Below are 12801 nucleotides of genomic sequence, written 5' to 3'. Positions count from 1 at the left end.
TAATTTAGAGTGACTTGATGTCATTAAACATTTCAAAACTAATATTTTTGTTATCAAGGTATTTTAAGATAGAAAACCACTTCATGTGTCACCTTTTGAAATATGTGAAATCTACCGAGTGAAAACACAGTTACAAAATACATAAGATTGATTTAATAACATACTGTTTTCTACTTGTAACCCCCCCCCATTAAAGCATTTAAAATCATTTAAAACATTGATTAAGGGGTATGAACTCACGTGTAGTTGGTGATTGGGATGAACGGGGCGGTATAGGATTGCTAGGTGTCAAGCGAGGACTTGTACACACACTACGATCCTAATGAACATATAATCACACATATATGCATTCAATTAGCCTTAAATCACTAATTGATAAAGTTAAGACATCCTACACATAATAAACACTTTATATAAGTGTTTTAAGCCCTAAGGATTGCATCTAAGCTATTGTGGGACAAGGTACTTGTGTTTAGGGTTCCAAAGGACCCTATATGAGAGTTTACTCTCCATAAACCATCACACATGGAGTTTACGGTTGTAAAATCTTGAGTTTACGGCCGTAAACTCCCAACCATGGGGTATTTGTGTGTTTTGAAGTCCCAAATGCTTTCTAGAATTATTCTAACCTGGTGGTTTCATCCTTGAAGGGGTTTAAGGTCTAGAAATACTCCAATTAGGAGTTTACGGCCTCAAGGCCATTCCCCTTGGAGTTTACGGCCGTAAACTCCCTTGGGGTGTTGTTTTTGTTGTTTTCAAGCCTCTTGCTTTTGAAGGACATGTTATAAACAATTGTTTAAGGCAAATGAGGACCCTAGGCACACTTTGGTGCCATTCTTTTGAGTTTACGGCCCAAGAGCATTCTCTTGGCCGTAAACTCACTTTGATAAGTGATTTTGGTGAGTTTTGGTCCTTCATTTAAGTGGAACAATTTCTTGTAAAGGTCTAGGGCTTTAGGTGTCATGAAAACACCCCTTATGTCCATTTATATGGAGTTTACGGCCTAAGATACACTTGGGCCGTAAACTCACATTTGTTTGTGTCTTTTGATGTGTTTAAGGCCTCACAATAAATGAGAACTAGTCTAGATAAAAGCCTTAAAGTCTTAGAGTCCTTAAAACACCATTTTGAGTGTAAAAAGGGAGTTTACGGCCCATGAATCTCTTTGGCCGTGAACTCCCCAAACTTGGGTGATTTGTGGATGTTTTCTTGTTCCTAACATGCATACATACTAGTCTAAAGCTTTAGCATAACACAAGGGTCGGTTTTGGCTTCGTTTCGGGAGTTTACCGCCCAAGAACACCTTGGGGAGTAAACTCCTAGATCTAATGATTTAGCCATCTAAATCATGTTATAAGCATCTAATAAGTATTCTAACACTACTAGAAGGATTTACTCACGATTTGGGATAAAAACCCGAAGATCCGTCAGAGAGAAAATGGCTTTTCTCTAGTTGGAAATGTGAATAATGAATGAATTTGGTTCAGAAATCTATTTATAGTCCTGAAATATTTTGGCAGAAAATATTTTTATTCCTGAAATGATCTTTATTATAATAGAGTGTTGGAATAATAGTGTTGCACAAAACCCTAGTGCAACCACTCTCCTGATATCTCCTTAAGTGTAAATCCTGAAAACTACCAAACTTATACCCGAAGTCTGGAATTTCCCTGAAACTGTTCTAAGCTCTATTGTCTTGATATGGGTAGTTCAGAATGGAAATTTCGGGTTGTCACAGATGAAATGCCTAGGAGCAATTTCATCTTTTAAACCTTAACGATTAAATGACAAGAAGAAAATAATGATTGATTTTCTATTTTTTTTATCAATGGCCCAATGTCTATGTTTGATGTAGTCATGACTTCAAATCATCATAATGCAACAACCGTTAAATGTGTTATAGATGTTTGAATCTTATACTTTTTAATTTGATAACGACAAGGAGCATTGCTTACAGAGGCTGCAAAACAGATTAGATTTTGCTTATATATGAGTTCCAGAACAAGTATCCATGAACAAAAACTAATGAAACAATGAAGGGTTGGTCTCATATTTTTCGATTTAGATTATTGCCTTAGAAACATTCATGGCATTAACGAAAACTGCCTCTCCTTTTGTTGTTGGTGTCAGAAATGCAAAAGTGAAAAGATTAAACGAAATCATAATTTGAAATAGTAACAAGAATTTTGTAACGATATGCATTTACCGAGCATCCATCATATATTTCACTAAACAACATAGATTTCCCTTTTAGATTCTATTCCATAATTAGAAGCAGGAGACTGGGGACTGGAATAGATTGTGGAGCTTTTGAAGGGCATAACGGTCCAGTGTAGAGTTGTTGACTGGACACCAATGCCCTTTGTGCTGCACATTCATCCGCTAACATGACTGTGTTGTAATCATACATTTTCTTTCTTATTTTTATACAATTAGTATAGAAATTGTCAACAAAAAGTACTTTTCAAAAGTATTTCTTGAGTTTTTGTTATTTGAAAAATGGAATCCTGGAATTTTTTTTGTTGGTAATTGTATCGATTGTTTTCAATATCTTTTTGATTACAAGAAATAATGGGATGCAAGTCACATGGGATGGGATGATCTGCAGTTGTTTAACCTTAAACATAATTGAATGTAAATTATAATATAGCTATAAAAATTATAATCGTAAGAAATCCATGATTTTAATTATAACCTAAACTTTATTTATTTATTTTGGTAAAAATAACCGAATGTTTTTACTATAATCTCATTGTATGTTTAATTGTTTTCGTTTTGTGAATAAGAAGTTCTATAACTATAATTAAATATAATATACAATAGAATTGGGATTACCACATGATGATTTTACATAGCTCATATTTATGTTAATTCATCTCAAACCTACCCTTAGGTTTGAACTTCTTGATGCATGCAACGTTACTTAATAAAAATGCATTCCTCATTTATTTTCAATTGTTGAATGATTGTTTTTTATGCAGGCCAACAAGATAGGAGATGCTGCTGGTCAGCTATTTAGGTGCATTTAATTCTCAATTCTTTGGAACATATTTATGTAAAATCATTGTATAGTAAAGTACGTTGTTGTATTATGCTATGTGTTTTATACTTGAAAGCCCAACACCAATAACTAAGGGTGTTCACGGGGCGGTTCGGTTCGGATAGTAATAAAATTGTGAACTGTGACCACGGGGCGGGTACCTCATGCGCACTAACCGAAACCGAACCGTATTGACAAAAAAACCGAACCGAACCGAACCGTATGAAAGCGGGTAATCACGGTTCGGTTCACGGGTACCCGCTAAAATATAAAAAATTAAATTCAATTGAAACTACAAACTCCATTTTAGTTATCTCTTTCTTAAAATTAGTAAGTCAAAGAGTTTATAAAAAACATAATGAAGTTTAAAAAAACGTAATGAAGTTCAAATATCATATATTATAATTTGTATAATAAATACAATAATAAAAATAACAAGAATATCAAATGAACATAGAATAACAAAATTGGAGTTGTCAATATGGATTTTTGTTTAGGTTATTGGAATCGTATATCAATCAAAACAATACTAATGAAATAATACTTTTTTACTTTATATATATATATATATATATATATATATATATATATATAATATAATGGTTCGGTTCGGGTAACCGCGGATACCTAAATATGAAAACCAAAAACCGACCCGTTGATATCCGATTTTTTCGGTTTCGATTTTTTTCGGTTACGGTTTTTTTCGGTTTCGGATTGGCCGGTTCGGCTCGGTTTTTCGGTTTTTTTGCACACCCCTACCAATAACGTCTGTCATATAAGATTTGTAAAACAAAAAATTAAACAAACCTCCATGGGCGGTGTTAAGCATGGTGGTTTTTCAATGAAATTCCAAAACAATACTCAAGGGTCGTGCTTAGCACGGGCCTCAAACTTTTCTAGTATATTTATATATACACACACACACACTTGTAAAAATCGCACGACACAACTTAGGCAACTTAGACTTACTGAATCATCTATACCCGTATTTTCAAACTTACATATGTAGCTTTCTTTTCGATTAATAAAATCAAACAAAAAATATGATCATTATCACCTCCCAAGGTTTTATGTTGAAGATCTTAGCAAGGGTCAAAAGTTTCATTGTAAATCATCTGTGTCATTTTGATTTCAATCCAATATACAAATTCGTAACAACACCAAAGTTTCTTATACAATTTGGTTGATATCTTTTTGATCGATTTTTGAGAAAAACAATAATAAGGCTATGTTTGGCGGACTAGCTGAAAAGCTAGCTGTTAAATAAAAAGCTAGCTGATAAAAAATAACGTTTGGTAAAACTAGCTGAAAAGCTAGCTGAAATATATAAAATTACATAAAAGGACATGTAAGAATATGTATTTCTATAATTAATTAAGGGGTGTATTTGGAAATTTTTTAAAAAGCTCCTAAAAAGCTAGTCTAAGTAGCTTTTGAAAACGCTAGCTTATAAGCTACTTTTTGGTTTACCAAACACGACAACATAAAAAAGCTCGAAAAATAAGCTAGCTGTGACGCGCCAAACACAGCCTAAGTATCTATCTTTTTTATTATTCCATTTTATAAGCAAATTATACGGATAAATCATTATCTTAAATTCTATTCCCATCTTTTTGACAATTCCATCTTTATAAGCAAATTATATGGATAAATTACCATCTTAAATTCCATCATAATGTAATCCATACATTCCATAGAATTCATTTCTGAAAAAAGAAAACATGATAGGAATATGATCAAATACTCCAAACGTTGTTTTCTAACGAACCAAACGTTCCTTAAATGTTTAAAAGATCTAGGGGTGTTCGTTTGGATGGATCGGTTTAATCCGATCCGATCAAATGAATCCAAATTAATTTCGGTTTTCAAAATGTAGATCCAAATAGTCCAAACTAAATTCAAATCCGATCCGATCCAACCAAATTATAATTCGGTTGGATCGGTTTTTTACAATTCGGTTTTCAAAAATTAAGACATTTCAACAAATATATAACTTTAATATTAACTTACTTTATAATATAAACTAAAAAATATTGTTTAATTAGTTGTGAATTAAAACTTATAAATAACTATCAAGAAAAATATATTATAATTTACTATTTTATAGACAATTTTTTTTTATAAGTACATATTAAAGTATTATAATAGATTAAAATTTTTAGTATACTAAAAGAATAATTTAGTAAATTTATAAATTATTAAAGATATATATTAAAAAGAACAAAATAATAAATTGCAATTCGGGTTTTTTGGACTATTCGGTTTTTATTTTATAAACCAAAACCAATCCGAAATCCAAAATAATAATTCTGTTTTGCTAAAAACCAATCCAAAAATCCGAATATTCGAACCAAATAGTCCAATTGGACAATTCGGTTTTATCCAAATAGTGAACAGTCCTAAAAGATCGACTTATACCGTACCTAACTTGGAAAATTCATCAACCCAGAACTCATATGCTAAACGGCGTTATCTCCGTTTGCTTTTTCCTGGACAATTTTACCCTCGCTTCCCTCTTTTGCCCTAGCAGCTCTTTACATATAAAACAAAGTTACCGGATACACCGGTTACCCGTCATCCGGATCATTGAAAATAAAGACGTCAAAATGACCACCGCTACCCTTTGGTCTCTTCTCTCCTTTTTCTGCATCTCACACACACACAGTGTGTGTAATATATACACACATAAAATATTTATAAATAGCCTATACATACACAAAACTGTATCTATATCTCGACTCTAAATTGTATTTCTGAATTCATAGATACACTTTGTTAATTGGAAACGGATTATATGGTTTGATGCAAACACATATAGATAGTGGTATATGCATATTTATTTTTTGGAAACTTCGATGGCGAATTTTGTGAATTTGAAGTAAACTTGAAGAACGGGAAGATCTTACGGCGTTCCAAGAGTAAATTTCTCCAATTTGAATTTGTGTTATCGCATTGTTAGGTACTTCTGTTCACATTTATACTCAATTGCTAAATTTTGTTACTCAGAAACCAGGAATGGTTGACGGTGATCTGTTTACAGGTATGAATTGTGTGAAGTAGCTCTTGTTCAATTTTGAATTTTCGTTTTGGTTGTTCATCGGGGGTTTAAACTATTGGAAAGTTTAAATTGTTTGGGTTTTGAAGGGATGAAGCGGTCTAGAGATGACGATGATGCTTACAGCAGCCCTCAGTTCAAGCGGCCATTGATTTCTGAACAGTAAGCCTTTAGAATATACTTATATTGTTGGGAAGAACTGTGTGATTATGAGCTTGATGTGTTGGCTTTTATTGTTGAAGATCCAAGCACAAAGGCAGCACTCATAAATTGACGACTAATGATGCCCTAACATATCTAGAGAAAGTTAAAGATATATTCCAAAATGAAAAGGAAAAATATGAAGAGTTTCTTAAAGTCATGAAAGATTTCAAGACCCAAAGGTTTGGCTAAGGTGTTGCTTCTTTCAATTTTCATGCTATGTTTATGTAAAAGCATGTCCTTGATTATAATCACTATATTTCCCTTAGAATTGACACCACAGGTGTCATAGCACGGGTGAAGGAATTGTTCAAAGGGCACCAGGACCTACTTTTGGGTTTCAATCCCTTTCTTCCAAAGGGATTTCAGATCACCCTCCCACTAGATGATGAACAACACCATGTTAAGAAGCCTTTGGAGATTGAAGAAGCCATTCTATTTGTAAACAAAATTAAGGTAATGACAATACAGTTTCAATTAATGTTTCCATCTGACACTTATATTCTAACAAGATTTTCACTTGCAGATGAGATTTCAAGGTCAAGACCATGTGTACAAATATTTTCTTGATACTTTGAATAAGTATAAAAAAGAAAACAAATCCATCAAGGAAGTTCACCAAGAGGTTTCTCATTAAGACTCTTACAATATTTGGTTCTTAAATCTTAACATACTTCTGTAGTTCTTGATTTGTAGGTTCCATTGTTATCATCTTTCAGGTTGCTGCTCTTCTTAATGATCAACAAGACCTGCTAAAGGAGTTCACCAATTTCTTACCTAATTCTTCTCATACTGAATGCAAAGTCAACGTTGACCAGCCTGATCCAGATCATGAAAAAGCATGTACTATACCTGATAAAGAGAATAAGGCACATGGTGAGAAACAAAAAGACACATCAGAAGACACAGAACAAAGAGAACACGATCAAGATGATAAAGATTGTGATGTGACACATTATTTCACTCAAAATAAACCCCCACGTACTCTTGAAGACTCTGTAGCTGAACTCTTTCATCAAGGTATCTACTAGTCCCATTATTCAAATATTTGATTTGATGATGACATTAGATAGAATCTGAATTGTGTTATACATGTATTGTATTTTCATTTTTATTGAATCTTTATATGTTGGAAGATGTACATGGACAAATGCTTTGTCTTCGTGAGAAGGTGAAGGAAAGATTGAGCAACTCAGATGATTACCAGTCATTCTTGAAGTGCATTGCAGAGTATTGCACAGAAAGTATCACTCGGCCACAACTGCAATCAAGGGTAAACTTATATACACAATACACATTATTTAAAGATTTATACTTTTTTGTTTCTAGTATTTGCTTCCTGCTTTATTGCTAGTTATCTGCATTCGTTGTTTGTGTATCCATAAAACTTCTAGATGACTTTTTGTGTGGCATCCTTAGATTTAATTTGATAAATTAAAGAATTTTTTATTTTTGTTAGGTAAATAGTTTGCTTGGAGCATATCCGGATCTTGTGGAAGAAGTCAATGAGTTTATAGATCGCAGTGAAAAGACAAGTAATTGTACACATAAGTTCTTATTTCCATGCTTAACAAGAATCTATTTTCATCTGCAAGTTAATAAAATCTTCATCTATTAATGTATATATATGCAGATAGCTTTTCCCCATGAGTAAGTTTACATATAGTTACATATATCCTAATCCCACTGCTGATTTTACATAAATGCCCCTCTATGTTATTTCCTCAGCAATGTTGGATGTGAAATTGTTTTTTCGTGACTCTCTAGCATGACTTTGACAGGATCTTTATGGAGTGATGGACATTTACCTGGAGTAATAAAGGGTAATGATGGGGGTAAAGATGGAAATTCTGATGGAGATGAAATGGACAAGAATAGTTCAGCCATCAAGGAGAAGTATCTAACAAAATCGATTCAAGAACTTGACCTTTCTGACTGTGAATGCTGCACTCCAAGTTATCGCCTTTTACCAAAAAACGTATGATTTAATATTTATAGATCAAAACACTTTTTTTTTAAACAAAAATTATATAAATTTGACAGTGTGTGTTTCTTGATACAGTACCCAATTCCTTCAGCAAGCCAAAGAACAAAGATTGGTTATGAGGTGTTGAATGATCATTGGGTGTCTGTTACTTCTGGAAGCGAAGATTATTCTTTCAAACACATGCGTAAAAACCAATATGAAGAAAGCTTATTTCGATGTGAAGATGACAGGTGGCATTGGCATATCATCTTTACCCTTTTACCCTTTTGGTCTTGAATGATTCTATATGTGTATATAATAATAATAATGATTTCCTTCTTCATCAGATTTGAACTGGACATGTTACTAGAATCAGTGAATGTAACAGCAAAACGTGTGGAAGAACTATTAGACAGGATTAATGATAATTCGATTAAGAAGACAGAGAATGTGGTTCATATAGAAGACTTTACAGCTATAAATCTGAGATGCATTGGGCGTTTATATGGTGATCATGGGCTTGATGTGATGGATGTATTAAGAAAGAATGCATCTCTTGCTTTACCAGTTATATTACATCGTTTGAAACAGAAGCAAGAAGAATGGCTGAGGTGTCGATCCGATACTAAAAAAGTTTGGGCTGAAATTTATGCTAAAAATTATCATAAATCACTCGATCATCGTAGCTTTTATTTCAAACAACAAGATTCAAAGAGCTTGAGTGCTAAAGGTAAAAACAATGATCCTAAATAAAACCATGGATGATTGATTATTGATGTTTGTTTTTTTGATATTGGATATTGCAGCTTTATTGGCTGAAATTAAGGAAACAAGTGAAGAAAAGTCTATAGATGATCATATCCTTCAGTCTATTGCTCCTGGAAAAAAACAAAACAATATTCCACATCAAGAATTTAAGTACTCTGATTTAATCATCCATGAAGATTTATATCAACTCATGAAATATTCTGTCACACAAAGTGCTTCCTCTGAACAAACGGATAAATCCGTGAAGATCTGGACTACTTTTGTTGAGCCTATGCTTGGTGTTCCTCCTCGGTCAACATCCACAGTTGACCAAGCAAAAACAACCAATCGTGGTTCTTCCATGAGATCCAATGATAACATTAACATTAACAACAATGGTGTTAAAGAGAATGGTGAATTTTCACCAAATGGAGATTTTAAAAGGGGTAGTAGCCGAAGGTCATTAGATGATAATAGTGAGAATGCTTTTGATTCAGGAAGTGAATCCGCTGATGCGGAGGATCACTCCCCGTATGTAGACCATGGTAACAATGGTGGGAGTGATGGTGTGGTGGACGCATTGGGTGACGACACCTGTCCGTTTTCTGAACATATTTTGAAAAGAGTGAAACCGCTTATGCTTCATGTTCCTGAATCTTTGCAAAGTAAAGAAAAAAAGTCGAGGGTGTTTTACGGAAATGATGACTTTTATGTTTTCTTCAGACTTCATCAAGTAAAGCTAGCTTACTTGTATTTATTTATTTTTATTTTTCATATTTTCGTTTTTGCTTATTCATCTGCTATTCTTAATTAACAGATATTGTACTCAAGGCTAGAGGAGGCAAAGGAAAAGTCTCTAGTTGAAAAATGGAGGGGTTCAAATGATGCAACACCTAATGATTCATACGCTAGGTGTTTTATACTTTTATTATCTATTTTCTCTTTTCCCAATTTTCTCATTGGTCAGTTTTTTAATTTTTAATTTTTTTTTATTTACAGATTCTTGGATCTACTGTATAGTTTTCTTGATGGTGCTATCGACAGTGCAAAATATGAAGATGAATGTCGGGCTGTTCTTGGCACGTGGTCGTTTCCTGTCTTCACATTAGACAAACTGATCGACAAGCTTACAAAATTGGTAACATATATATATTTTTTTTACAAAATAAATTTGTATTTCCAAATCTACCCTTGGAGCTATAAATCAACAACGCCTTTAACAGCTGCTAGCGATTGCAACGGATGAGGTTAATAACAAGCTTCTTGATCTTTATGCGTATGAGAATTTGAGAAAAGGGGAGAGATTTGTGGATGAACTTTATAATGCAAATGCAAGTGTGATTGTTAATGACTCAAAGATCTTCCGGTTTGAGTGTGTAAGTATGATGTAGTTGTTCATCTGTTTTCTAATATAGCAACGTACTTTGGTACTTATGATTAACAAATTTTTTTATGTTTTTATTATTATTGTTTTTTTTTTTTTTTGCAGTCATCTATCCCTGAAACATATAGACATACGCGATTAACTATACAAATAATAAACTTTGCATATGAAAAATCTGAACCTCCAGCTTCTTTGATGGACCCAAATTTTGCAGCATATTTAAACACTCAACTCCTTTCAGTTGATCATAGGAGAAAGAGGCACAGGATCTTCTTGAAGAGGTATGTGGTTGTTTATGTAATATTAATTAAAATCCGTTATTATTGACAAATAATAAAAAAAGGAAAGAATATGACTGTTTCTTGTATTTATCACAAAAAAGTTATCTTGAAGCACATGTTGTAAGTTTTTGCATGATGCATCTACAGGAACAAGAGAAAAAATGGGTGTGGAGATGATGACTCAGCAATGGCAAAGGCCATGGAAGGTTTTCATATAGTCAATGGGCTTGAGTTCAAGATAGCTGCCTTTACATATAAGGTTAAAAAATTTACATATTTACCATCATTATAAAAGTTACCAATATCCAAACATGTATTTACCATGTGAAATGTCTCAACTTTCATGGTACATCGAATACAAGGGTATTTTTGACATTTGGGCATGGTGTGTGTGGGACAGGTGTACTATGTTATGGGTACATCGGATTCTTTGGTGCGAAAGGGAAGAAAAAGGGTGAACAATAATAATCGTATGGTGTCTCGTGAAGTTGGTAATGGTAATATTTCAATTTCAAATGCTCATTCTCTTAAAGCATTGAAGTTCCTTAAGTTTTTGTTCTCAAGGATTCAATCCATGGGAACATGACAAGATTAAAGAATTCTAGTGTTTTGTAATTGTAATAGGAAGAGAAATAAATAAAATTAATAATAAAAATTTGTAATTGTGATGATACTGCATAACAAGTAAAAGACATTGAATTTGTAAGTTGTACAATCATCATGTAGGTTAATTAGACTACAATTGATATATAATTCAAAGAAATCTTATAATAACTTTATAGGATGCATTTGAAAATTATTCAAACCACATATTATTGCCTGGTTCTCACTCAAAATGTCTTAAAGAAGATTATTCACATGTCTTTTCGTTAAACTTGTTAATACACAACAATACTCAAGTTTCATAATGAATAAACTGTAAAGTAAGGAGATGTGAATGCAATTGGGTTTCATGAGCCTCTAATATTTTAAAATATTGTTAATTACACATTCAAATTTTCAATAAAGGGTTACTTATCTATACAAGTAACCAAAATGGGACAGGAGGTGTTAAAAGAGAGTTACCACACATTTTGATCAAATATCGTAAAAAAACCCTCCCTAAATAAATAAATTAGAATGGCCAACACCTACGTCCTTTACACCTGTTCCTAAATCTGTCTATTTCTCCCATCATGAGACTTAAAACTCAACCACATGAGAGTATGAGACTTAAAACTCAAACATTTGACTGAAGGATATCTTTCTAATACATCTGATATTGTCATTGTTGGTTGACGGCTCTTTAGTACAAATATATAATCATCCATTATGTAATGTGTATAATGTAGGGATGTCAACAGGAGCAAATGGGACGGGGATTGCATCCCCCGCCCCCGCCCCCGACATTTCCATCCTTTCCACCCTCGCTCCCACCCCCGAATTCCCTTTCTTACCCCTGCTCTCGTCCCTGATTGATTTTGGACTACCTTATTTGGGCTAAAGAAAATTTTGTTTAGGCTAAAATAAACGACTTTTTGGGTAACAAATAGTTATTTATAGAATAATTTTACATGTTACAAACATCTTAAAAACATGTTTTGATTAAATTTTAGTACGTAAAAATTATTCTATTGTTTATTCTATTTATAATTTATTAACGGGGTCTCCATGAGGTTTCGGGACGAGACTGCCAACCCTCACCCCTGCCCCCGAAATTAAAACGGGGGTTAACCATGCTCCCGCTCCCGTCCCCGATTTTTTTTTAAGAAAATACCGCCAAACAGAACGGGGTCCCCACGGGGTCGGGGTCCCACAAGACTTTTTGACATCCCTAGCATAATGGATTTTATGTTTTGACTTTGCAAAAGTCAATTGTCTTCCAAAAGTATCCACTATACCTATTTTTTATTAAATAGTTTGAACCATACACATTGAAAACACAATGAAAGCAATACAAAAGTCAAAGTAACTTGAAAAGTCAACTACAAGTCATGCAAAAAAATAAATAAATCCAAAAGTCATTCGAATAATCTAAACTTCCTTTCTATATTTCTCTCCCACGGCCTACAAGTCGACAGCTTAAGGTGTAGCCAAACTTCAATAATGTCGACACTCTCACTGAATAGCAAAAGAGTTGTGTCGTAT

General features: G+C 33.3%; 1 protein-coding gene across 4 annotated transcripts; it reads left to right on the top strand.

The window, feature by feature from the left end:
- Positions 1-5673: 5673 nt before the first annotated feature.
- LOC145092526 (paired amphipathic helix protein Sin3-like 4) lies at positions 5674-11380 on the top strand. 4 transcript variants are annotated; one of them, XM_079030470.1, is made up of 19 exons: positions 5674-5958; positions 6047-6080; positions 6185-6257; positions 6338-6478; positions 6566-6752; positions 6823-6921; positions 7016-7316; positions 7433-7569; positions 7756-7831; positions 8078-8274; positions 8359-8513; positions 8610-8992; positions 9069-9742; positions 9827-9921; positions 10009-10147; positions 10233-10385; positions 10499-10674; positions 10822-10933; positions 11075-11380. In XM_079030470.1, the coding sequence occupies exons 2-19, from the start codon at positions 6056-6058 to the stop codon at positions 11258-11260; spliced, it is 3309 nt and encodes a 1102-aa protein (XP_078886596.1). In that variant the 5' UTR covers positions 5674-5958; positions 6047-6055; the 3' UTR covers positions 11261-11380. The 4 variants fall into 4 exon arrangements, with proteins under 4 accessions (XP_078886596.1, XP_078886597.1, XP_078886598.1 ...); XM_079030471.1 differs by lacking the exon at positions 6047-6080 and having other exon boundaries at positions 5674-5999; XM_079030472.1 differs by lacking the exon at positions 6047-6080 and having other exon boundaries at positions 5674-5999; positions 6081-6257.
- The last annotated feature ends 1421 nt before the right edge of the window (positions 11381-12801 follow it).

The sequence above is a fragment of the Lactuca serriola genome, chromosome 3 (assembly GCF_051521515.1).
Source record: "Lactuca serriola cultivar US96UC23 chromosome 3, Lser_US96UC23_V15, whole genome shotgun sequence".
Taxonomy (NCBI): Eukaryota; Viridiplantae; Streptophyta; class Magnoliopsida; order Asterales; family Asteraceae; genus Lactuca; species Lactuca serriola.
This window is presented reverse-complemented; position numbering and strand designations above follow the sequence as displayed.

Bases quoted from the DNA above. Each gene is read 5' to 3' on its own strand.
- LOC145092526 (XM_079030470.1), top strand. From the start codon at position 6,056: ATGGTTGACGGTGATCTGTTTACAG. The intron at 6,081-6,184 runs GTATGAATTGTG...TGGGTTTTGAAG, and splicing joins TGACGGTGATCTGTTTACAG to GGATGAAGCGGTCTAGAGAT. The intron at 7,317-7,432 runs GTATCTACTAGT...ATATGTTGGAAG, and splicing joins AGCTGAACTCTTTCATCAAG to ATGTACATGGACAAATGCTT.